General features: G+C 46.2%; 3 protein-coding genes and 1 long non-coding RNA gene across 4 annotated transcripts; 2 read left to right on the top strand and 2 right to left on the bottom strand.

Moving 5' to 3' along the window:
• Positions 1-109: 109 nt before the first annotated feature.
• LOC100846533 (L-type lectin-domain containing receptor kinase IX.1) lies at positions 110-3,250 on the bottom strand. Its single transcript, XM_014902388.2, has 2 exons — positions 1,659-3,250; positions 110-913 (listed from the first exon to the last, which is right to left on the bottom strand). Exons 1-2 carry the CDS (start codon positions 3,053-3,055, stop codon positions 652-654), a joined length of 1,659 nt encoding a protein of 552 aa, XP_014757874.1. The 5' UTR covers positions 3,056-3,250; the 3' UTR covers positions 110-651.
• Positions 3,251-14,229: 10,979 nt separating this feature from the next.
• LOC100845622 (3-ketoacyl-CoA synthase 17) lies at positions 14,230-17,050 on the top strand. The gene is made up of 2 exons (XM_010241042.3): positions 14,230-15,351; positions 16,414-17,050. The coding sequence occupies exons 1-2, from the start codon at positions 14,399-14,401 to the stop codon at positions 16,877-16,879; spliced, it is 1,419 nt and encodes a 472-aa protein (XP_010239344.1). The 5' UTR covers positions 14,230-14,398; the 3' UTR covers positions 16,880-17,050.
• A 2,569-nt stretch (positions 17,051-19,619) lies between these two features.
• On the bottom strand, positions 19,620-23,042 carry LOC104584661. The gene is made up of 3 exons (XM_010239781.3): positions 22,661-23,042; positions 20,730-20,810; positions 19,620-20,357 (listed from the first exon to the last, which is right to left on the bottom strand). Exons 1-3 carry the CDS (start codon positions 22,820-22,822, stop codon positions 20,013-20,015), a joined length of 588 nt encoding a protein of 195 aa, XP_010238083.1. The 5' UTR covers positions 22,823-23,042; the 3' UTR covers positions 19,620-20,012.
• Positions 23,043-24,081: 1,039 nt separating this feature from the next.
• Positions 24,082-26,369, top strand: LOC106866870. The gene is made up of 2 exons (XR_001407960.2): positions 24,082-24,537; positions 26,142-26,369. It is a non-coding gene; the product is annotated as an uncharacterized LOC106866870 (long non-coding RNA).
• Positions 26,370-26,811: the final 442 nt, after the last annotated feature.

Raw genomic sequence — 26,811 nt, 5'->3', positions numbered from 1 at the left:
GATGCCAGCTTATATCGATTGCCAGATATTTTGTTTAGGCACCGGTCTCGCAGTGTTACTTTGGTCGGTAAATAAATTTCTGACACAAAGAGCCACACTGCTAAATAAGTCGAGAAACAGAGTGATCCAATTTTTCAAAACATGATTTTTTAAAAATAATTTTGGGTACTTGGGAACGAATTGATCCCTACAGCGAAAAAGAGTGAACGACATATATTGGATTCTAACTTGGAACTCTGGTAGCGTGCACGACGATGTTAAGAGTTCTTGGTCGATAGGAGGCTATAGGCATTCGGCGGGTCATTGTGCACCCGTGGGCTGCGGCTGTTGAAGTGGTGGCAACGGCGCATCAACGGAGTTAAGGGCATGCATGGCCTGCCCGATGGAGGGCCGCTCGGTACGACTGGGCTGTGTGCACCATAGCCCGACTACCAGCACGCGTTCCATCTGCATCTCGTCTTCTAGCTTGACGGTGGCGCCCATCAACCTGTCATCGACTGCATCAAGAAGGGAGTTTGACCCATACAGACTCCAGACCCATTTTAGCAGCATCGTCCAGGCTTCTGCATCTGGCTGCGGTCTCAACGCCTTCTTCTCCAACACCAACGGTCTTCGCCCAGAGATGATCTCCAGTAGAACCACGCCAAAGCTTTAGACGTCTGACTCGATGCTTGGCCGTTTCGTGTCGATGAGCTCCGGATCGATGTACCCCATGGTCCCACGGATGATGCTGGTCGTGTGCGGACCTGCGATAGGATCGATGAGCCTCGCCAGTCCAAAGTCCCCCAACTTGGCATTGTAACAAGAGTCTAGCATGATGTTGCTTGGTTTGATGTCGCCATGTACCACGTGTTGCTCAACCTCCTCGTGTAGATAGCGCAGTGCCGATCCCAACCCATGAATGATATTGTACCTATCAATGAATGAAAGGACCAAAGTCATGCTAATAACACAGTGTGGATCCGTATACAACCTTATAGCGAGGTCAAATGTACTCATGAATTTCGGAGCTAAACAACCACACATAGAAATTAGGGCTGTTAGGAAATATCAATTGTTCGTAACTGTTTTAAGAAAAAAAATCTGGCCACTTCGCTATTGAGGAATTCTAAGTTTGATCTTCTGATATCTTGTTGTCAAAACAGATAATATGAAAGCGGTTTTGTACAGGTGTCGGACTGTCAATTTAATCAACACAAAACTTAAAACAAAAATAGCCGAAACAATTTTTTTAGAAAGAAACAACACAAATGTTCCAAAAAAATAATTGAACATTTTAGTAGAAAATATAAGCATTTATAATTTTCTAGAAATACCATGGGTTTTATTTTTTTTCAAAAGACTTGTGTTCAAGATTATCAGTTTTTAAGTAACCGTGCAACGATTTTCAAATCCTGTATGTTTTCCCAAATTTTGTGGATTTTGGGTACTCGGTCCCTAACGGAGTTGCACATAGGAGAATGAGCCTGCACACCGTGTGATATTTAAACTTTGAAATATGCAACTACCGACTTCCACATTTCTAAAATCAAAAGTTCACATAATTTTCAGCCAATTAATCGAATTTGGAGCAAAATGTTATGCTGATACTGCGCGTAAGCTCGTGCGTCAACTAAGAACAAATTGTAAGTATATATGGAAAGACTCTCTGGTGGTACCTCTCGGGCCAAGTTAAGCAACTGGCAGTTCCATGGATGTGTCTGTCGAGGCCGCCTTCTGTGACCAGCTCGTAAACAAGCAAGAGCCCCTCTTCGCTGTCGCACCAGCCCAGCAAGCGCACAAGGTTCCGATGCCTTATCTGGCTTATGATCTTCACCTCGGCCTCGAATTCCTTCCTCCCTTGAGAGGACGACTCCGACGACAGAATCTTGATCGCCACCGCCACCCCATCTTGATCAGAAAGCCTACCCCTGTACACGCTCCCGAAACCCCCTCGACCGAGCTTGTTCTCCTCCGCGAAGTTGTCCGTCGCGTCGGCCAGCCGCCTGTAACTGTATCGTTTCGGTTGACTCAGCAGCACTCCTTTCTCGAACTCGTCAGCTCCATGCTCGCCGGCGAATTCTAGATCTCTTTCTTCCTCGGCCGGCCCATTACCAGTACCACCGAAAGCAGGTGACCTTGTGTGACGCCGCCATGGACGGAAGCCCAGCAAGGCACAGCATAGTGCGATGGCCGCCGTGGCAAAGAGCACAGGGACTAGCACGGCGACAAGCAGCAGTACTCTGCCGCCGCGGCGCCGACGAGATACCGACGGAGAAGTGGAATCGAACGTCCAAGACAGTATCTCGTTTACCTGGACGCCCAAGCCGGTAGCCGCGGAGAAACCCACCGCGACCTCCTCCGGCAAGCTGCTTCGCAGGTCGATGGCGGCGCTGACTTTGTACCAGGTGACGCCGCCGTCCATGGTGAGATTCGCGGCGAGCAATTTGGTGGCGTTGTCATAGGTGATCTTGGCGGACAGCAGTACGCCGCCGCCCGACAGGCCGCTGCCTACGTTGGTGTAGGCCACGGAGATGATGGAGTTGACGTCGATGCCCATGTGGGGGCGGTCCGTGGTGTCCGTGGTGTTAGTGTTCCCGAACGTGTCGAACTCGACGGCCACGATTCTCGCGTCGCCCGCCGCGGCCACGTTGTTGTCTCTGCTCAGCAGGCCCAGGTTTGAGCCCCAGCTGCCGTCGGGGATGCGCGACGGGTAGTGACCCAGGAAGAAGGCCATGCCGTCAGCGGCGATGCCCGCCCAGTCTTTCCCCACCGTGCTTGCGTTTGTGGCGTACATCCTGAAGGTGAAGGTGGTGGCGAAGCTGGCGAGCTCGCCGGTGTCGCGGTTCCACAACGGCACGGGCCAACGGTACGACACCCGGCCCGTGCTGAAGGTGCGAGGCGGCGAGCCCAGCATGGGGATTTGGAACGCGTCGCCGTCGCAGGTGAGCTCTGATCCTCTGCATGGATCGACCACGGCGGGGTCCGAGAGGTTGAAGCGGAATGAAAGCGATGAGGCAGCCTGGGGTACAAAGAGCAGCAGTGAGTAGATCAGGATCCAGATCCGGATCGACATGATCCAAGAGGAGCTTGGTATTGACTAGTGAGAGCTCGATCGCTGCTGCATGCATTGCAGCGGCCAAATAAAGAGATTTCGTAGACGGGCTTGCACCAGTTAACACGTTGGACACCATTTTCCTGTATTGACTTGTGAGTTTTGAGACCGAGTCTCCAGTTCTCCACTTCCGGGGACTTACTTTTGAAAATCCATCTCTCTCGGTAGGTGAACTGAACGGAATTAAGGACTGCTGATCAACTGGAAATCTTCATCATCATCACCAGACAAACATGATGAAGCCAATACTTTAAAAAAAAAAACATGATGAAGCCAAACATATTTAAAAAACGGTTATAAAACATCAACATGTCACTCTCGCAAGTATACGCGACGGCCTTTCAGTTAAGGGCGTGCGGCGTCACACAATTAACGACTTACACCTTAGTCCCTCGGCACCCATAATTCTGGTGTTGTCCCTCGACGACAACAGTAGTGTTGACCGTGTGGAACCCCTGCCAAGGCTTCGACGAAGCCTACAACGACGTCCAGTAAACGAAGACACAAATACATTGAGACTCCCCGAAGAAGCAAAAGTCCAGTTGAAAGGTTCCGAAGTTGGAACCATCAAGGCCGGAGCAAACGCGGTCGCTCCTGATCCTCTTACCATGCCGCTTCAGCATGTGGCCTGATGAGTGATGACTCATATTTCCTGACAGTTGTAATGCTAGAAAATGTGCCAATCCTCTGCTGTTTTTGGCTGTAATTTTGTCAGAATTATTGTGTCCCTACTCCCTTCCTATGTGAAGTTTTGCAGCAAGTGGAAGCTTCTTTCCGTTAGCGGAGTGACTCGGTTTGTCGAAACCAAGGAAGAGTAGCGATCTATACTCCTCTGTCCATAAAAAAAAAATCTGCAATAAATCAAGAAGAAGTTCCGTTTTCCTCCCCAATTTGTACTGGTGTAGTTATCGATTACACCGCTATTGCCAGCATGGGCTAAAGCGAGTTGAAAGAGTGATTTCGCGTTTAAAGCAAGAGAACAAAAGAGCATGAAAGTAATGGACAAGGTTTTCTTATACGGAAGAGTCTGACAAGGTTCATGCGTTCAAATTAACTCATGTCATCAAAACTCACAGTCATCACCAAGGACGAAGCTGGAGCTCGCCAATTAACCACAGTCATCACGCCATCTCCCGACTGACTGGCAAGCAAAACGACTGCCTCCCTGGCCGCTGCCGCTCAACCGCTTGCCCCGCACGGCCAGCGTATCGGCACCGCACGCCACGGACAGGACAATTCAAATCCTTGGGATCGGTCGGTCGCCGCTTGCGGGCTATGCACGCAACTGACGCAAGACAGGCGCCAGCATGGCGCGCTCCACAGACCACACTCCACACACACGTGCTTGCGTAAAAGGACTCAATCACGACTAATTCATGAACTATTCGTGCTTTGCTTTCTTGAATCACGTTGCTGCGTGTACGGGATCTGATCGGATCGGATCGGTGGACCTTGGAAACAGATGGGAAAACCAAAAGTTGCATTGATGACCGGAAATTTGTAAGGGAGAATCGACTATGCTGCCTTGACTTCTCTACACTGTATCCAATTTTCAACTTCACGAATTCAATGTTAGAACATCTCTAGCAAATCCAGCAAAACCTGATTCGAAAAAACGCGTATTCACAACTGAACACTTCTTTGAGAAATTCTACGGTGCCCCTGTACTGTTCACTCATGTCCAAAAGGTAGGAGAAAAACGAACATCGTCAGACCGAGTCATGTGCAAGTGGAAACGTCGATCACGTCATCTAGGGCCGTGGACCCACACCAGACCATTGTGGTGCTAGGTTGTGTTAACACTAGAATCTATCTGCTCTTAAGTTACAGTTATGAGATGATCTACAGTGTGTGGATATACTTAAGCACGGATTTAAAGATCTCACTAGCTACTACATGACGGTTTACCACTGGCGTTTTTCAAACCATCACCTCTGACTAGCCCTGGCAAATGGTTTCGTATCGAATGGTTACAATGGTTTGGATCGTTTAATGGGTTTCCTCTGGACGGGTGCGATTGCGCTGAGTTCACAAAAAGTCTGGTCTGGTTTGGTTTTTTATTCAAATGCGGTTTGATTCGGTTCGTTCTGGGGCCAAATGGTTCAGTTTAACGTGGGTTCAACCCGTGGGTGTAGAATGGTTTCAGCCCGAATCAGCCCAACGCCCCAGCGAGTCCCGACCCTATTCGGGACTCCTCGCCACCGCCTGCCTTCGTACGACGGTACTCCGCCGCCGCCCGTCTCCTCCGGGCCACTCCACCACACACCGCAACCTCGTCCACCTCGAGAAGCAAGGCCGGGACACAAGCCCGGCGTGCGGACGCCGGAGGCCGCCCTCCCCAATTCGGCTAGATCTTGGAGGAGGAGGAGGAGGGGCAGCCGGCGGCGAGGCCATATATCCAGGGATTCAACGGCGGCGCGCAGGTCGGTCTCTTCGTCCCTCCTTCCCCTCCCTGTCCCCTCTCTCTCCCATGGCACTTTCTCCAGTCCGCGCTCGCCCCCAACTTCTCCACGTGCAGAGCAGCTCCGCTGGAGCCAGGCCTCCTCGCCATGCTCCTCCACTCCCCTTCAGAGGATGCTATGACTCGTGCTGAAGCCTAGCTTACCATGGATTCAATGGCTGTTTCTGAACCGTGCTGTGAATCTTTTTGTATGTAAGAACATTTAAGTTCCAATAGGGATTAGTTAGAATAACACAATTTTCTATCTGCAGGAGCTATCAACATTAGCAAACTTGAAATTGTTGAATCAGCCATCAAGAGAAGATCAAGACCGATATCTCGGAAAAGGTTCTGACGTCACATGTTTATGCTCATATACCAACAGTAGTTGTTCTCAGCTAATAAGCCGTTCCAACTTAATTAAAGAACGTAGTTAAATATTGATTTTAGTTCTGCCATTAGAGTACTTGGTAGCAGCATATCTTATTCTAGTTAGAATGTGATGAGTTATGGACTGGCAGCAGCACTTTTATATACTATGCATTCAGTTACAACCTATACTTCAACTTCCAGAGGTGATAGTACCAACTGTAGTTAAACTTGATGTCATATGATGTTTGATTGATACCAGCCTGCACTATATATAAAGAGAACAGAAGTAGCTAAGATGTCATTACAGATGGGGGATAGCTCAGATGTTGCTGAATCAACGGGTGTTCTTCCAGAGACACCTCGTGGCAGAAAGTCCATAGCTTGGCAACATTTTGAGGAAGAGTTGGTAATGGTTAATGATGTGCCGATGGCTGTCTGCAAATATTGTGGTCTAAAGATGAAAGCTACTGCAAGGTCAGGCACTAGTAGTTTCAGAAACCACATTGGGGAGTCATGTCCTAAAATTGGAGATGTTGAGAGACGCAAATTCTTAGCAGCAATAAAGAAACAATCAGCAGATGTGTTCGTGTTCAATCCAGAAAAAACATGTGAGCTTATTGCCATGTTTTGTATAGATGGTGAGATTCCCTTCAATAAGTTCAACAATCCGTATTTCCAAGAGTTTATGGCCTCAATGCAGCCTACCTTTTCTGTCCCTGATCGTCATGTTGTTAGAGATGACTGTATTAGATTGTATGAGAACATGAAGAAAGATTTGCACAATGAATTTCAGAATCTTGATTCCCGTGTCAGTCTCACTTCCGATCTGTGGACTTCAAACCAGAAGCTGGGATATATGTGTGTAACAGCACATTACATAGATGCAAACTATAAGCTTCATAAGAAGATTATTTCTTTCAAAAATGTCAAGTATCCTCATACCGGTTTAGTTATTGAAGATGCACTTTCAAGATCAGTTGCAGATTGGGGGATCAAAAGGAAGTTGCTCACAATCACTTTGGACAATGCATCTAACAACACCAAGGCAGTGACATCATACTTACAGAATGAAGATCATGGTCTTTTGCTAGATGGACTAGACTTTCATGTGAGGTGTTCTGCACATATTATGAACATTTTAGTCCAAGACGGGTTAGTTCATGTTAAGGAAGCAATAAAGAAAATCAGGGAGTTGTATAGACATATTGAAACTTCACCTTCTCGCCTGCAAACATTCAATTCTATTGCTGATCTGAAGGGACTCCCAAAGAAGGCCGGTTTAACTCTTGATCTTCCACATCGCTGGAATTCTACCTTTGACATGATCGAAGAAGCTTATCCGTACAAACATGTTTTGAATAGTTATGCAGATGAAACTAAGGAAGTGGCTGCACCAACTGAAGAAGAATGGGCTGCTGCAATGTCAATTGGGAAAGTCCTTAAAGCATTTGAAGAGGCTACACTTATAGTATCAACTGATAGGAAACCATCAGCCCATATGTTTTTGAATATGGTGTTGTGTATAAAAAATGCTTTACTAGATGCAGCATGGCAAACCGATCATGTGTTGAACAATCTGGCTGATAGTATGGCTACAAAATTCAGCAAGTACTGGGCTGAGGCTTCAATGAACACAACGCTTGTGATTGCTGCTATTCTGGATCCAACACAAAAGATGGATTATGTGGAGTTCTTTTATGGAAGAGTGTGTTTGTCCGAAGATCGCATTGAAAGCAATATAGAATGCACAATACAAAAATTGAAGCAGTACTATGACTTGTATGCAGAAAATGTGAAGAGAACCGTTGAGAAGTCAATGCCTTGTCAACCAGAAATTTTGTTGGGTTCACCGGTGCTAGGAAAAAGGAAACTTGATGAGGAATTTATAAGGTACAAGGCTAGGAGAAGAGCGAGGAAGGAGCCCGGTTCAGAGCTTGATGCTTATCTTGAGGAACCAGCTTTGCATACTGTGAAGGACTTTGATGTCTTGGGATTTTGGGAGCAAAACACGGTAAAATACCCTGTACTTGCAGCAATGGCCAGAGACTTCCTCGCAATACCTCTAAGTACAGTCTCGTCGGAATCGGCATTCAGTCTTGGTGGTCGCATCCTTGGGGACACACGAGCCTCTCTAAAACCTGATAGTCTTGAGGCCCTTGTATGTGGAAAGGACTGGCTGACCAAGCGTCGGTGAGTGAGATGGCCTGACAATGTTTACCCGTAGGCCTGTGGGTAAGTATCATGATTAGTTTACTGTTATGTAGTCATAATCATTGAATATTTTTTGTGGACATGATTGAAGTTCTCTTGCTGAACCAGCTTGCATAGTCTTAGTTACTTTGATGATGTTTGATTGACCTGCCTTTGATGTTTGATTGACCTGCCTTCACAAAAAAATGTCATGCTCTGTAAAGTATAACAAATGCTATCTTTTTAATTGATCCTCGAAGGCTAGCTCCCACTGCAGGATCTTTTTTCCTAGTCTAGTGTAAGATTTTATCATGTTTGCTCTTGTTTATTTTGATTTATTATTAGCATTTTCTTTTATTCTGTACTCCAAACAGAAATGGAGTACTGAACCTGAAACTGTTCATATCATTTGCCATCATGGGCTTCCTTAATGCCTTTTTTTTTCTATGCAGAGGATGATCGACACGGGCAGTCACGGGTAGCAGTTTATGGAATCATTGTTGTCTTCATTGATAGACTCTTGATGAACTTAGAATGACTATTTATAGTGACTAATGTAATAATACTCCGCATATAAAGTTTGACAATGATTTGCTTGTAGAGCCTGATTTGCATGTATCAATCTTGCTGAAATTAACATGCAATTATCGATCAACAATATTCTTGTTTTTTTTTACCGGAATAGTATTCATGGGTTGTTACAGCGGCAGCTGCATTTGCATGTACCAATCTTGCTAATTGACTCTTCATTAGCTTGTTTGCTCCTATCGATAGCCAAATGTTGTTAAACACCAACCCGTCCCAGCTGCACGCCACCATCCATGGGTTCAAACCTCGTGCATAAAATGGGTTTGGTTTGGTCTAGGGGAAAAACTAGTCTAGATTGGTGCGGTTTGGATTTTGAGAAGTGAGTTTTGGTTTGGTGTAGTTTGGTTAATTCACGTATGCTTGAATGGTTTGGGCTAGATACGGGGTGGGTTTCAACCATTTACCAGGCTTACCTCTGACAGCGTTCAGAGCGACCCGTTAGTAACACGGTGTCAGTACACAGAGTCTGTTCAACTAAATAGTCAAAAGCGGGCCCCGGATTCCGAAGTACCAGTACCTTTTATCAATTCCCTTGTTTCTTAAGAGTGAGCACTGGATGCGAAAGCTTCTTGTTGTTGACTCAGTGCTTCCAGGCCAAGAGACTTACCGAGGAATGCAATCGGATGTTGGTATCGCAAGCAAGAACCAAGGAAGGGCAAAGTAAACATTATCTGCTGATCCCTCAGACGACTGATGTGTCTAAGACCCGTAGAGGTGATGAAAGACCACTAACGACCTGGACGGCCTACCATAATTAAGGAAATCGAGAGTAGAGAAGTTGTGAGGGTGTCATTTTTAAAGGAACTAATCCATACTACTCCTGAGCTCTTTATCGACCGTTTAGATTACAACTCTAAACTCCATTTTGATTTACGGTACCCCTAAACTATGAAAATGGGTTAGAATGCCCCCTCAGACATTTGTCAATGTGGGCCACGTCGCCTCTCCACATCATCCCAAACCCATCCCATGCCAACCAGACCCATTTTTTAGCTAGAAATTTTTTGGACCAAAATACGAAAGTGCCCAGAAGAAATTACATAAAATCATCAATAGTATTCTTACTATTCTGGGATTTTTTTTAATCTCATTTGGACAAATAGTTTGAATCTCAAATTTTGGTCTGAAATTTGGAAGTGCCCAGATTTTTTTAATTTTTTTTACAGAAAATCATAAATCATATCCTTACTATTCTGGGAATTTTCCAGCTCATTTGGACAAATGGTTTAAGAAGAAACAACTTATTAAGTTTCACAAATGGAATATCTACTATTCTAGGTAATTTATAGCTCATTTGGACAAATGATTTGAGAATAAACAAATTAAGTTAGTACCTCAAATTCTGGATCGAAAACGGGTCGAGTTGAGATGGGGTGAGGTCGGGCTGACGTGGAGAGATGACCTGATGCTACCTTAGCGAAAAACATAGTCAAAACGTACTGAAGGGGTGGGGGGTGGAATTGAGTGTTGTAATCTAAACTTTGATACAAGTTTAGGAGGGCAATATGTACTCTATCTCTTTTTTAAACATGTGCGTGTCATGTGTGCATACTTCAGTTAAGTTGGGCCAAACCTGGTTATAACTACGGGTATATGCGCAGTAGAATTGGTTTTCTTTTAACCTTGTACATTTATTCAATAGTGAAATGCACAACTAGTCCACAAACTCGAAGAAAATGCAGAGTTTAGTCCACGGAGGCTGAGGAAGCCAACGGAGGCCGGACGGAGCGGCAGCAACGCCGGCGGAGAGGGAATAAAAGTTGTGCATGCCGCCGCCGCCTGTAGATGTGTGGGAGCGTCCGCGTGACCTAACCGAAACGGTTTCCCTCCTCTCTTGCTATATCTAATCTTAGAATTTCTATATTTTTTGCATGTTTGAATCCAAACACACTTTTCAAACAATTCTTATGATTTTGATTCCTATAGAATTCAAAATGCCATGACATCTCAATAGTATTGTTTTTTCCAATCCTGAAGAAGCCCTAAGTTCACCACACTTCCACCACGTGCAAGAAACACGAAGTGATCCTCTGTTCGAGGAGGTTGAGATGGACCCATGTCGAGCGAGCCGTTTAAGGCCATGAGCAATAGCTAGAGCCAACTCCCTTGACCAATGCTGTACACGGTAAGACTGCTTCCCGAGTCAACTGGCAATTCTGCTTCCGGCGTCGAATTCCGTGCTGTGCTGGTAGCGGACACGACATCATATAGGCAGTAGGGCAGGCATCGCTGCACCCGGCTTGCTACTACGTGCCAAAGCAGTGGCGCCGGGGCCTGCTTGCTCTTCCAGAACGCGCGCGGCACGCATTCATGCCTTCATGGGCTGCCGGCAGCGCACAGCCAAGCAGGAAGACCGTCCTCCCCTCCCGGCCCGGCGTTCCCCACCCATAGCACAGCTACCGACGGCCATAAATGACAACCCATATATACATGCACTGTGATTGTACGTAGTGATCCAGTGTCCACATTATTTGGAAACAAACACGGAGGAGAAGAGACAAGGCCACGATATCAACTTAATTCGATGCATGGGCAAACCAATATGTATATGCCACGCATGTACATCCTGCATTTGTTAATTACTCTAGACTCTAGTAGTTTTCAAGTAATCAGTGTGTCTCAATCATGAATCATGTTAAATTTGTTTCACTCTGTTTGGTCTTTGGTACATTGATGTCAATAATTATGGTCCTTTTTAAAGGTATGGATGGGCCAGGTATTGATGGGCCTAATTAGCTAGCGCTCTCTCTTTCTCTGCCATTATACCAAGAAGTTTCAAGATGGCTGCATGTTCATGCATCCAGTGTGTACAATTAACAAAAAGAAAAGGTATATTTTTGTCTCAATATTAATAACAAAGTCTATAAATGGTCTCTCCATTCGAAGTCGTATATTTTTGGTCGCTCGATCGACAAAACTGAATACTTTTGGTCCTTGCCGGGATTTTGAATGGTTTTGACTCCACGTTGAGCGGTTTTCCACGAATTTTCCACGTTGGGTACCTCGATGGCATTAGGTTCCTCGTATAAATGATCCGTGAACTTCTAATTGTATATATTTGGTCGCTCAACGATGTTTAGTGGCATCCGACGTGGAAAATTCTTAGGAAAAATTGAGGCATGTGGAGTCAAAACCGTATACGATTATCTGGCTTTGCCAATTCAGGGACTAAAATTATCCGGCTTTGCCAATTGAAGGACTAAACGTATACGATTTTGAGTTGAGAGTTCTAAAATTTGTTGTCCATTAAGGGAAGAGATATGCGCCAGCTCAAGTCTTCGTGACAAGGAGTCTCGGAGGAGCTGCTGTCGTTGATTCCTTGGTTGATTGTTCCAAGATCTGCGATGTTTGGGGTTGAGGAGAAAGATAACAAGGGAGATGTGAGAATTGGCGTGCCAGTGGCGCGCGCAGGAGGGTTTCCGCATGGTGGGTTCATCGCTGAAGGAAGCGAAGTGTGCCAACTGCCTGCGTCAGCGGAATATCAAAACTAGCATCAATAATGCTAGTAATTTGCAGTGAGGTGGTGAACTAAGGCATCACTTACGGCGTGGATGGCCTAAAGCGCGGGTCACAAGGACTTATTGGAGAAGTTGTCACGTAGTGACAATGTGAACAATGCATGTGTTGGTGTGGCATGTGAACTGCGTCCCTGTAATCTAAAAGGATTATATCGCCCATTGTATATTTTTTGTACATCAACAATCTCCAAATAACAGATCAATGGAGAAGATGCTCTCGTTATTTACCCAAAACCAACACGAATGTGCTGGCGCGTGTGCGGCAGCATGAAGATCGTCTATCCAAGGTCAAGACTCACATAAAAGTCTTCTTAATTACAGTATACGTAGTACTCCTATTATGCATGGTACCAATGTACCGCAAGCCATACCTAGGGAACCGAATCTATCACCACTCGCCACGTTGACCCACTCCCATGTGATGCACGAACACCATGCACTTGGTGATGAACATATCATGGAAGAAACAATCAAGATATGCATGTGACTACGACGCTCTACATAATGGTCGGCCTCCAAAAAGCAGGAGTAAATATTTTCCTTCTAGAATCCTCCCGCTTTTTTTTGAACAATAATCCTTCCGTTCTTTGCATTAACTTAAGGTTCAAACAAGCTCATGTGATTATTCTATAAGAAAACAATCATGTGATTATTACAGAAGTTCTCAAAGACTTCAAGTACACGAGACATACTACAAGGATATATATGTAAAAACATCTCGCCAAACAAAATGGCATGCAAATACCCGTATTGTGGAAACACCGGCCAGAGCCACAACGCTGCAACAGGACTGTTACAGGAGCCACAACCAGTAAAGAAGTTAAGAAGCCATGATTTAGCTACAGATATCAAAGAGAGTGCATTTGGGTTTGGAGTAGTATATTTGTTGTCTTCCTAAATACCTATAGGAGCTCTCCGTCTATGTGAGAAAATCTTATGCCACCGTTGTCAAATTCATACGAGAGGTTCCGTGAGTCGCACATATTCATTCACATTTTTTCCGAAAAAGATGATGAATCCTTGGTCTCTACATCAAAATGATGCACACAACGACATTTTTGTTATATTATTCAACAAACCTAATGAAACAATTACAAAGATCAATCCTGAACCACCTTTGTAACAACAACTGTCGCAACACCTACAAGCTTAATGAAGGTAGTGACCATGATCAGGGCCGCATGCCCTGATCACAAACCAATGCACATCATCCAAAACCACAAGCCGCACCAGGGCACAATCGGTCCAACAAAACCTCAGCGCACACCACATGCCTTCAGAATCATCCGTCCCCGTCTTCCTCTCATCCATCTTTAGGATAGATCAAAGCATATACCTTGCCAAGACTGCCAATCGATGTCACAACGATGCCAGACAACGCCACCGCCCTGCACACATCCGCCAAGGGACCCCACTGCACCACACTGCTGAGACCCGCTGTCGTCGACGCAAAAGTTGCCATGTCACTCCACCTCCTGACCCTGCCAGACAGCTCCTACTCCTAGACGATGACCTGAGGAGGGTGAAATGGCATCGCCATAGTTTGATCCGGGGAGGCCCAAATCGGGGGTCTCCCCCGAAGCAGCCTAAGCGAGAGGGTGGGAACTACAAGAACATGTCTTCGACAAGGTAACGACGCATGGACACCGTCATCGTCCGTCATGACCGAGGTTGGCTCGGTTTTCATCGCCAGTACGTGGCGCCCTCCCAAACCAGCAATCGATTGGATTTCGCTCGACTTGTGTTCTTGATATATATCTACGTGAGTCTTCTTGATTCACCGGATTAAAAAGACCGCAGAAGAAAATGCACGATTGCAGTAGCATTTTTATAAAAAAAAAAATCTTATAATAGGTGGAACTAATGTTCTCCAAGTAATAATCAACGCAAATGTTGTTAATGAATTGTACCAATCTCCTTTGAATCAAATCGGTCTTAATGAATTGTGCAAATGCATATATGGATGGACCTGTGATGCTATTTCCCGCATACAAAAATGAAGGACTTGTCACGCTATGGTCTTTGGCCGGTTGGCCCCTACAGCCTACAGGTTAGGACTGGCTCCGGATGCCTATAAATACAAGGAGCTGTTTTCATTCCCATCCGGTGTAAGCACACAGTCCCTTCCTCATCCCTACCACGCCACGCCACGCTTCCAGCTCTCGGAGCGCCAAGGCGAAGAAGCCGACTGCAGACATGTTCTCGTCCATGGCCGCGGCCGTGACGTCGTCGCTCGGCTCCCTCCCGCTCCCGATCCTGGCGCCGCTCGTCGCCTCCGCGCTCGCGTTCCTCGTCACCGTCCTCCGCGTCCTGCTACGGAGGCCGCGGCCGGTGTACCTGCTCAACTACAGCTGCCACCTCCCGGACCCAGACCGTCAGTGCAACATGGAGGTGTGCGAGTACTTCGGGCTCCGCTCCGGCCGCTACACGGACGAGACAGCCGACTTCATGCGGCTCATCTTCCGCAAGTCAGGGCTCGGGATGGAGACCTTCGCGCCGCCCTTCATCTTCTCGGGCAAGTTCGAGAAGACGCTGGCGTTCGCGATCCAGGAGGCCGAGGAAGGGCTCTTCGCCGTGGTGTCCCAGCTCCTGGCGAAATCCGACGTGTCCCCGCGGGACATCGGCGTGCTCGTCGTCGCCTGCTCCATGTACTCCCCTGCCCCGTCCCTGGCGTCCATGATCGTGCGCCGGTTCAGGATGGACCCCGGGGTCAAGTCCTACAGCCTCGCCGGCATGGGGTGCAGCGCGGGCACGGTCGGCATCGACATGGCGGCGCGCGCGCTCCGGGTGCGGGGAACGCCCGGGTACGCGCTGGTGGTGGTGACGGAGAACACGAGCCTCAACTGGTACTTTGGCAACAACAAGCACATGCTGGTGACCAACTGCATCTTCCGCGTGGGCAGCGCGGCCGCGCTCGTGACCGACGTGGCCGCGCGCCGGGGCGACGCCAAGTACGAGCTGCTGCGCACGCTGAGGACGCACCACGGCGCCGACGACGCGGCCTACAACGCGGCCGTGCAGATGGAGGACGAGGACGGCGGCGTGGGCGTGGCGCTCACCAAGGACCTCGTGCGCGTGGCCGGCGCCGGGCTCAGGCAGCACATCGCCACGCTCGCGCCCTACGTGCTCCCGGTCTCCGAGCTGCTCAGGTAACCGTACGATCTATGCCGTATACGCATCATACACGTAGGGCACTTGGGCAGAGGGCAGTAAGAAATTAATTGTGTCGAGAGAGATGAGAGATCAATATGCTTCAGTCCTCCTGCCTGCGCGCACATTTACGGCTACACCGCGCTGCACCGTCCAAAAGATTTCTTCAGGCGCCAGTGAAAATTTACTGCGACTCTGCTGTCGCTGCAACACTGCAGCTGGATAAACTGCTTTTCAGCTAAGCACAGTAATGCTAGCCCCTGCATGAGTAGTACTACTAGTATTAATTTCTACCGGCCTTGGAACAAAATCTACGCACTCTCTAGCTAGAGCATATGCTCTTTGTTTAGAAGTTTTTTTTGTTGTAAAATATGACCTCTCGATCTGGCTTAAATAAAATAATGCGAAAAAAAGCTATGAAACTCTAATTAGAGATACCCTAGTCTCCAAGTCATTTAGTTAAGGAGATTAAATTACGGATTTCCTATTTCCAAGTCATTATTCTCAAGTTGACCAAATTGCAGATGGTCAAACTTATAGGTTGTTCGAACAGTTCTATATGCAACTTTACGCCCTGTCAGCACTGATTCAAATTTAAATTCCTGCTTCCTTCGATCCTAAATTGTTGTCGAAATATTACATGTATCTAGACGTTTTTTAAAAATAAATACATCCATATTTGATCAAATTTGAGTTAAGAATTTAGAATCAGAGCGAGTAGTTACGTAATATTCAGGTTTTCTGTGGTGGTGGTGGTAGTACCACTAGTATTGCACAAGCATATAGTATATAGGAGCACGATTGCAACCACATGCATCTTCAGATCAAGGAGCAGGAGTCAAAACTTTAACGGAACGCGAGTACACTAGCTAGCATCCAATAAATGGTCATTGCTCACTATGCAGCAGTACGGTGCAATGCAATCAGAAACATAAATTGTTCCTCAGTACAAACATTTTGGCCGCTGTGACAATCTAATGTAGTAATGGCATGATCGATTATCGCCGGGACGGCATGTAATGATGTGTATCTGGCCCTTTGGGGGCGTGCGTGCAATGCAGGTACGTGTACCGCGTGGCGTGGGCGTACAGCGGCGGGAACCCGAAGGCGGCGGCGGCGGTGGTGCCGGACTTCCAGCGGGCCTTCGAGCATATGTGCATCCACTCTGGCGGCAAGGCGGTGATCGACACGGTGGCGAAGCTGATGGGGTTCGGCCCGGCCGTGGTGGAGCCGGCGCGCGCCACGCTGCACCGGTTCGGCAACACCTCCAGCAGCCTCGTGTTCTACGAGCTGGCCTACTTCGAGGCCAAGCGCCGCGTCCGCGCCGGCGACCGCGTCTGGATGCTCGCCTTCGGGACGGGATTCAAGGCCTGCAGCGCCGTCTGGCGCGCGCTCCGCGACGCCGGGCCCGACGCCGACAACCCATGGAACGCCTGCGCGCACCGCTACCCCATGGCCTTGCCCGTGCCGACCCCGCGCAAGCAACACCAACAGCAGCAGCCACAGCCGCAGCCGCAGCAGCTGTGAGCTAGCGTCTCAATCGATATCCATCAGCTGCCGATGAATAAATTAAATCAAACGTTGATGTTAATGAATTCGGCCCAGAACTGATGATCTACCTAAGTCGATGGAGGCATATAATGTACTTTGTGCTACACCTTCCAGATCGAATACAGAGTATCTGCATCGATCCATTCATGAACAGGCGTTGGTCCTGTGCCCGTACGTACCGCGCATCAACAGCGATAGCAGTTAGATTTCCTGCAATGAACGGCTAGCTAGTAGATGGACCGTGAACAGTCTAGGATCGATGCAACGCAATTCATGGATGCCACGAAGGTGTAAGTAACTCGCGCGCTCGAATTGATGGCTGACATGGACGACACACGGAGCTATAACATGGCTTATGTGTCTCGTCCAGTCGTCCGGCCGGCCGGTGGTGGTCAATTCACTGCTAGCTTAACTCGGTCGTCCACAGCAGAGAGCACTCGCCGTGCACAGTATGGACGCGCATATCGATCAATCGCTGGCGGGCGACCCCGGCCCGCGCCTTCAATGCTAGCTAGATGCACTGACTGTACGAGCTTTCTTCTGGAATCTCGTCGGTATATATATAGCTGGCTGCAATCAGTACATGGGTAATGAATCAATGGCCATCGCTTGTCATGCTTCTGTTTTGTTTTGTGCGTTCTTTTCCCTCGCTCTTTCGGTCTTTCCTGCGGTGATCTACGTTAAGCCCCTTCCCCTTCACCCTCCCCCTGCCCGGCCAGGGGCGCCGGCAGGACAGACGGTTGGGTGAGGGCAATTGGACGGCGAGGCAACGGGGTAATGGCGCTTGTCGTGGACGGGGGACACAGCTAGCTAGTTAAGGACGGAGTAGGAGGGTGGATCGTAAGACGAGGAAGATTGTTGTTCGTACGAGTGGGACGATAGGATCATGTGTTGTGCTCCACGGTGAAAAAACAATATTCCCATTGTCAAAAGAACTCAAAATTCACACATACAAATGTATACATGCCTTTGATACTGCGTGTAAATTTCATTGGAAAAGATAAGATTTGAGTCCTCTGTAAAACCACAAATCTGGGGCATTATAATTTGGTGTTTTAAGCATTAAATTTGCTTTCTTCTTATACCGACACAAAATGTTCATTTTCCCATGAAATTGACAGGCATACAAAGCACATAAATATCCTGCGAGTACTATATACATACAGAAATTTAGAATGATGACAATTTTTAAGTTTCTTCTTTTTATTCGACTATTCATTCCAGGAGCACTGCACTCCCTCCCTCCAGACTCCTTGGGAGCCAAGACGCTGCACTCACCTCTAACGTCCAGTTCGTTTCATCCCACCCCGCCGGGGATCGATCAACGGGGATTAGCGGAAGAGAATTTTTACGGTACCTTGGTACTCTTAGAAAGGGTAAGGAGTACCAATCAAACTGTCCGTTCATCTGTTAGGGTAGTTTAGACCTTTCGCCTGGGGTGATTTGAACTTTCACGAGCGCCTCTAATCGACAATGAACTGCACGCCGCCGCCTCCATGATCGAGCTCCATGCTCCATGTAAGGGAGTACAGGACCGAGCAAGTTTGCAATCAGTGGCTTCGGCTGACGGCGGGCTCGGCCGGCGGCCGGCTGGCGTGCTACTCCTTGAACTAAATTTCCAGATACCGGAAGCAAATCTCGTCGCCTCAATACCGGCCGCCATAATTAACTGCGTTAAGTCCGTCCATCCATCACTTATCCGGTTATCCCCTATTAATTGACTTCGCAATTATGATTTTACCCCACAGACGATGGTACTCCCAAGTATTGATCGATGGTACTCCCCAGTTGTTACCTTGGAGTGCAGATAAAATCTGTCCGTTAGATTAGAAGAAATTAACGGCTTAAATTAATTTGTGGTACTGTAAAAGTGCTGCGGAATTATATGTTAATTTTTCTTGATTCCTGGTCGATCCCCTTCAAACCCCACCTAGGGACAATTCGGTTCTACCGTTCCCGGTAGGGATTGATAGGGGAAAGATGAAAATTCAGTTCAATTTCTTCAAAATCCCTCTCAATTCCTGGAGGGATTGCTGCAAACGGACAGGGGCTAACCGAACGGGCCCTAAAGTGGATAAACATTACACCCTTCGATCCATATTAATTTTATCAAAGTTGCACAAATATGGATGTATATATATCTAAAAAACGTTTAGATATATGTAATATTTCGATAATACGGATCGAAGGGAGTGGTATTTATTTTTCTCCCTGTACCCACGCAACGTTCATCCAGGTCTTGTAATCCAGCTTTGACAAATGACCCCGAAGAAAAATCGTACTACCGGCAACAGCCAACAGTGCCGATCGTTTTCAGTGGCAAATCCTGTAGGATCGGAGAAGCTAGGTTGCAGAGCACGGTGTTCAACAAATCGTAGCTGGCTGCAACGCAGCAATTTTACTAACGGTGGACACATCACGTGTAGAGAGGGAACAACACTGTCGGTTCAGTTCAATGCTTCTCTTCTCTACCTACGCCTACGGTTTACCTCATGCCAAATGCATTTTTACTTAACATAGAGGCTACATCAAAAGTCAAAACTGGTACTACCTCCGTTTCATAATTCTTGTCTAAATATTACGTTTCATAATTCTTGTCTAAATATTACATGTATCTAGACGTCTTTTAAAAATAGGTACATTCATTTTTAGCAAATTTGAGCAAATTTGAGACAAGAATTATGAAACAGAGTGAGTAGCAAACAGCCAAAGGGGCTCGACGATCAGTGTAGCTGTGTAGGAGAGGTAACAATACAGTTTCCATTTCAGTATTTTTTTTTGCTACCTACCACTTCACCACATACTGACGGTAATATGCACAGATAAACCGAGTATTACAATTTAATTTTACAATTTTACCCAGAACACAGATGCATGAAGGTTGCAGTTTCTTTTTTTTTTGTGGCCAGAAGGTTACAGTATCTTTGACCAAAGCAACAGGCTGTAAGCAGTAGTGACAACATAAGACATGCTTGAGCATAACAGGCTAGGGAGAGGGGGTTAAATTGAATAGTCCTACTTGACCGGTGAGGAGAGGCGACAGGCATCACGCAACCAATTTCTGCTTTCACTGGATGTGCTGTTCTTCCAGTTCCGTGCAGCAGAATGCTTAGGAGGAGTCATGAGCTGGGCTGTCCGAGTGCATGTCCATGGATGAATCATTTGAAGCTGTGGGATTCGATTCGCGGTTTAAGCCGTTTGCAAAGTACCCTGCATCCCCACCCTGCTCTAGATGGTATGGTTGCAGGCTCCGGCGGACAGGGCTGGATAATGCATTTGAGAAGACCGCTGAGTTCTTGGACTGCGTCAACCCTGGGTTTCCTAGCGCAAATAAGCTCGGAGATGGTTGCTGGTTGCTTGTGTTGGGCATATGGACATTAGCTTGCATGTTTTGGCTCGCATACTGTGATCTTGGAGAAGCTGATGGATTGTCGCCTCCGTGCTGAATCCCATGCTAGACATACATACAGATTGTAAATATAAATTATCAGTCTTGGGCTAGAAAGGTGCAGAAGGATAAGAAGTGGTGTAACTGCATGTTAGGGGGCCATGGCTAAAGTTATAAATCAGTGAAGAGGGAAATCAGTGCATACTGCATATGATCAGTATTAAGTGTGCAAGGATTATACATCATTGTTCACTAAAAATCAAGATGGAATAGCATTCAGGATCAACAAAGTGCATGAAATGGCAGATCGATGGCAAAACCATTCAGGATCAACACAGTGCATGAACTAGCAGTTCACACTTCTTGCAGTCAATGTTTTAAATATGAATAACCCCGTTTCAAAATTTAGCACAGGATAAAGAAGAGATTAGTACAAACCTGGATGTGCGAGGCTATATCAGCAACTGTCAGCCTCAAGCCGTTTTCATGGTGCCTCAAGATCCATTCATACAGCTTTTCCTGCACCGGTGAAACAGAGAATGAAAACATTAGTGGAGAAGGGGAGAGAAGAACGAAGCAGATATGTACAATCCCAGGAATAAATTTCTGCTATTCTACAAAAGAAATTGTATGTGGCAGCAGCGGTACAATTCCTGGTGAATTCTCATACAGCAGCTTGCTTGTAGGTACAATTCCTGGTGAATTCCAAGCATTCGTAGGATTAACTGGTGCAATACTGGGGAAGTACTCAGTCTAGAATGATTGTGGCAGTGCACAGCTCGTGGCAAGAAAGGTACATGTCGGAGCAGGTAGGATTGGAGAACAAACCAAATATGATGACTTAGAACTGAGAATATGTTAGTACTTTGGGTCCTAAATAAGAATAACAAAATCCCTGTGCTTTGACATGAACAGAAAGAAATTATATTACCCCAGCACTTTAAGCCATTGTCATAGTTTAAATTAGGGACTACTTCTAAATTGCAGTCATGAAGGAGATTAACAATGTCATAGTTTAAATAGGAAATAAAGTTTGTTGAGATAGAAATGTGTTTGTGAGTTTGATAGAGAACGGGTTTCATTGATTTTCTTAGGAGTTTGTTCATCGACAAGAATATGCGGCCAATCGTAACTTCGTAAAGGAGGGGCGATTCCACCCTATACCCGATGACCAAGTTTCATTAAGAAAACAATCTAGATTGATTGCTTTAGAAGAGGATTTTAGGACATCTCTCCCACATAAGAAAGAAGTCATGTGACGAGATAATCAAGTCTAGTAATTCTAATCTTTTATTACCCTCCAAACTTTACTCATTCCTCATCACCTCGCGACATGCCACCACCAGCCATGACTGGGGTTTGAGACCAAATAGCCACCACAGCTATTGGTTAAATTCAAAATTATGTGATGAGCTAATCAACTGTATTGGGGAATGAGTTGAGCAGATCAAGCTCCGGAACAGATTTAAGTCCAGATGACTTATATGGTGAACTATTGTACTATGGAAATTCACTACGACTAAAACGCAGCTAAGCATTCAACATAAGCTGATGAACCACATCCAAGGTTCTGAACAGAGCCATAACTAAAGATACTGCAAATTCCAATGCCAAAGATGCCTTCCGTGATTCTGCATTCTACCCCTAGGGTGCGACTTTCCACATAACATGAAGTAAAGCTGAAAAGGAAGACTCCTTAGTACAAGTGCAGAAGTAACCTATCCCAAAAGCAAAGTCTCCCCTCATACCCTCCATCACCATTAAGAAGAGATGGCCAATTCCAATCACAATTGTTGTACAGTACAACAGTGCCCTATGAATTATCAGACCTATTGCACATCAAATATATTATCCAGCGAGGTCAAAGCACACTGTCAACTGACAAGGCATGAAGAAGTCCTCGTGTCACAAATAAAAGCCCAGAAATGTGTGCCACACTCCCACACGTAACAGAAAGTTGAAGCGGATTATTATTTTCGAGGAAGATTTGAAGCGGAAACATCCGATTTTTGCCCAAAATGAAAGCAATTTCATCGCCCTTCCAGTGAAAGGGGCACCTCCTTTGCCTCTCAACGATCCTAATTGAAAGAACAATTCTTCATAAAACAAAAGGTTCTAGAACTAAATTCCGCGTCAATTTGAGTCTAAACACCCCAAATCCAAACACTTCCACCACAATAAAGAGGTGAATTCAACGAAACAAAATCCAATCTCCCCACCACCAACTAAATCCAAAGCACCAACAGCAGCGTACGAATCAATCAATCAGTCAGACAAGTCAGTCAATAATCACACCTTCAGTTACCCGCAAAAAAAGAAAAAGAAAACCCACACCCTCAGAGCCAGGGAACCGCAGGGGCCGAACATACCATGGCGTGGCGCTCGCCGGCTTGGAAGGAGAGCCTCTGCCCGCTCATGGCGAGCGTGTATAGCTGCGAGAGAGAGTTCGCGGCTCCCCGAAACGCCCCGTACATCGCCCGGTCCGTATCCTCCAGCCGCGCCGCCTCCGCCTTCCGCTTCTTCCCCGTCATCCCCTCTCCTCAAACCACGTCCCCCGATCCAACAGGCACCGTCGCGCCGCCGTCTAATTCGGTCCGAATCGGTGGCCCGAACCCTAGGCGAGTGAGAGAGAGGCGAGATGCGCGCGAGCTCTGGGCAAGAAGACGAGGCGAAGGAGAAGGAAGAGGAGGAGGAGGTCAGGAGGGCGTCGCGTCGACACGAAGCGGCGGCTTTACGTCTATAGTTTTCCTTTCATTTCCCACCAAATTTATTTTATATTTATCCCCTGTGGGCCGTGGCTTTATTGCAGTGGTGGGCACGTCGCTATTGCTGTGTCGCTGGAGGGTGGGTCCGTGGCCCGCTTGGCAGTGACATGACGACGGAAAGGAGCACGGGGAGTGGGGTTGTGGGTTTGGCGCACGTGACGTTCTTCGCGCGCCCCACGGTCGGACTGACAGGTGGGGTCCGCAGCATGTGAGGCATGTCTCAGTCGGCATTGGCTTTTCTATTAGGCTCAAGTATTTGGATTGCGATTGGATGTACGTATGTATAATTATTTAACTACCCTTACAATACAAAATAAATATGGCGTTTAGCTTAAAACCTATTCAGTTCTAGCTTAAGGCTTAAGGACTGCTTTGATTCTCATTCAAAGGAGATTTATCTAAATGCACATAAAAATTTCTTTATTGGCCGTTTGATTCACATAAATAAAATCGTTGAAAAATTCATGGATTGCTTTGTCTTTTATTTCCAAGGATTTTTGTTCCCTACCCACTCATACCTCTTGACAGAATTTCTTTATTTTCCTTTATCCTAATCAATGCAGTTGTTTCTCAATCATGTAAGATTCAAAAATACATGTCATTGTCATTGTCATTGTAACCTTGTATTCCCGTGTTTTATAAACCCTGCAAATCCAAGAGGCCCCAAGGCTCTCTTTGGATCATAGGAATTTTACAAAAAAAAAATTCAATCTTAAGGAAGAAAAATACATAAAAGAGACTTCATCTAATGGAATTTTTTTCTCTCCAGATTTTGGAAGTATCAAACACGAGGTTGATCATGCGAGAAATTCACTAAAACTTCCAATGCATTTTTTTATCAATATATCTCTCTTCTCTTACTCTCAATAAGCATCACCTAATCTCAAAATTATGTAAATTTCATGCATAGAATCACAAAACTCTTTTCAAGTAATTTAGGCCCCCTTCTTTTGGGCATCTAGGCCAGCTTATAGGTTCTAGGCAGGTGAAGCCCAAAAGAAAGGAATTTTTTCCCCACCGGCTGCAAGAAACTCAACCCAAATCACATGTAAAAGTAGCTGCCATGAGAAACTGGTCTCGCGAGAAGAAACACCACGTCCCACCTCCTCTCCCCTTCCGGCTGCCCCGCCTCCCCATCGCCGGTCGTCCTGCCTCCTCCCACCGCCGGCCGACCCACCTCCTCCCCACCTCCGGCCGCCCCGACTAGCTCCTCTCCACCTCCGGCCGCCCCTCCTCCTCTCCAACTCCAGCCGCGCGCCCCGCCTCCTCCCCGCCGCCGTCTCCCCACCGCCGGCCGGCCCGCCTCCTCCCCGACTCCTGCCCACCTCCGGCCGCCCCGCCCCACCTCCTCTCCCCTGCGCCGCCACCCCTCCCTATGTCCCGAACGCCAGCGAACACGGCGTCCCTGCGTCGCCCACTGCTATCCCCTCCTCTCCTCTCGAGCCCCCCTCCACGCGTGCAGTGATGGCCTGTCAAACCAGGTTTGTTCATTTGCTGAATTTGTGGTTCATTTGCTGAATTTTCTGGAGTATTAGCGCAAATAAACCTAACTACAACTTGTTCGGGATCCTTAGCGTTCTGATCTATTTTGGTGGTGTTTAGGATTGCTACTTGTGGTAGTATTTGGATACTTATCACAACTGCTTCTTTATTGATGGGTTTTTCCATTATGAATGCATGGACTAGAACAATTTGGATTGTATAGAGTAAAATTTGCATAATTGTTGTACTCCTACTGTAATATACCACTTTATTTTGGTCTGAATTCATCTTATTGGTTAGTTATGTGGTTAAACGGTGAACTTAATGATATTCTGAATTAAACATGAAACAATTGAACTGCAAGGGTTTCACATACATTGCCTACTCAAAGTACAATAAGCTACCATTCTAGAAGCCAAAAAGAAGGGATCATGGTGGCTTCTCTGGGCAGCAACTTCCCTCAGAAATTCAGCTGAAGCTGGCTTCTGGAGAAGCTGAAACCGAAAAGAAGGGGGCCTTATATGATTTTAATTCCTATTGTATTTAACATGTCGTGAAAATTTAATCCTTCGGTTTCCCTATTCTGTTTTTTTAATTCCCTCCAAAGAAGTCATAGACCTATAATTTTGAAGGGATAGACCTGCAAAACCCAGTCTAAACAACTACTATTTAGAACAAAACAACATACATTATTTACAGCATAGTTACAAACACCATGGATAACATGATATTTATTCGTTTATTTGCACGTAGGGGTGGGCATAAAACCAATGTACTGAACACCGAAGACCGAACTGATACCGAACAAATTGAAGTTCCGTTTTTTTCTATTGATTAAGATTGATTCGGTTTAGTTCTTACTAACCGAATAGAGTCGAGCGGTTCGGCTTTTCTCGGTTATAACCGAAATATAAGGTGACTTAGACGTGTGACCGAGCTCAGAATGCTCACGTGACGCTCATGGGCCTAGGTCATCTTCTTCCACTGGACTGGCTCCCTACGGTCCTTCCTTCCATTGGGCTGGCCACTGTTCAACTTCTTCCAATGGCCTGGCCACCAGAAGCCCAAAAATGTGCTCTACAGTACCTCCATGTGGAACCGCTATTGCCTCACTCCAGCGGAACGTCTCTCCTCCCCTTGCTCCCTCTCCGCTGCAGTCTTACGTGTGTACTCATAAATTCAGTATTAACTAAATTTTAAGTTTCTATTTTTGCTGCTATTTTTGCCCCTTGAAATTCTTCCAATGCTGGACACCAGAAGCCCAAAAAGGTGCTCTACACTACGTCCTTGCGGAACCGATGTCGCCTCGCTCCTGCGGAACGTCTGTCCTCCCCTCGCTCCTCTCCGCCGCGGTCCTACGTGTGTACTTATAAATTCAGTATTAACCAAAATTTAAGTTTCTGGAATTTTTGCTACTATTTTCGGTTACTATTTATCACTACCCTAAATTACGAAAACACCGAAGTTTACTAAATTTTGGTTCCTACCAAATATCCAGACCTGTTTACATGTATGAGCGCACTTTGATTCAAAGAAATTTAATGTGAATTTTAGAGTTTTCTATTTCTAAGGTTTTTTTCATGTGCATCTTGTTTGTTTGCAGGATTCAAACCATACGATAGTTTTTATGGAATCCTAAAGAAAAATACCTCATGAAAAATACCATGTATTTCTGTCACAACTATGGCTAGCACCCGATCATTCAAGGAAGCTATTGTACTCAGGTGTTTTTATGTAGTTCAATCAAACAGATTTTATTGTATATTCATATTTTGAATTCATGTAGCATGATATTCAATTCTTATGTTTTCTCCATCCATATTTTTTTTAACGGATCAAAGAGCCTTTTATTAGTGTTCCGTTACAACCATATATTTGCTTGTGTTCGAAGAGTGCAATGTGTGGCTGATTTTTGAAAGTAAGGATATGTCGTTGATTCAAAAGCTCCAATCAACAGAAAAATAGTTTTCTTTTTCAGGAACACGCGAGCGAGCACGTTTGTCGTTAGAAGGAGCAAGTGAATTACGAGATTTCACAGTAACAACAACAGCCAAAAGACTCCACTTTCTAAAAATTCCCACATATTTCCACCTCTCCGCTTATTGAAGAATTGAATCTGTAACCAATTCTACCGGGTTGGCAATGTTCTTGAACGGAATTTATAAGAAGCGAATGTTCGTCCTTTCGTCGAGGTAACATTCTCTCCCTATGAGTTTGCATGAAAGCTCGGGTATTTTGTTTCAAACAGATTGCGCGCAAAGGCCAACTACATC

Source organism: Brachypodium distachyon, chromosome 4 (assembly GCF_000005505.3).
Source record: "Brachypodium distachyon strain Bd21 chromosome 4, Brachypodium_distachyon_v3.0, whole genome shotgun sequence".
Taxonomy (NCBI): domain Eukaryota; kingdom Viridiplantae; phylum Streptophyta; class Magnoliopsida; order Poales; family Poaceae; genus Brachypodium; species Brachypodium distachyon.
The sequence above is the reverse complement of the archived record's forward strand: the minus strand, read 5'-3'. Positions and strand labels throughout refer to the sequence as shown.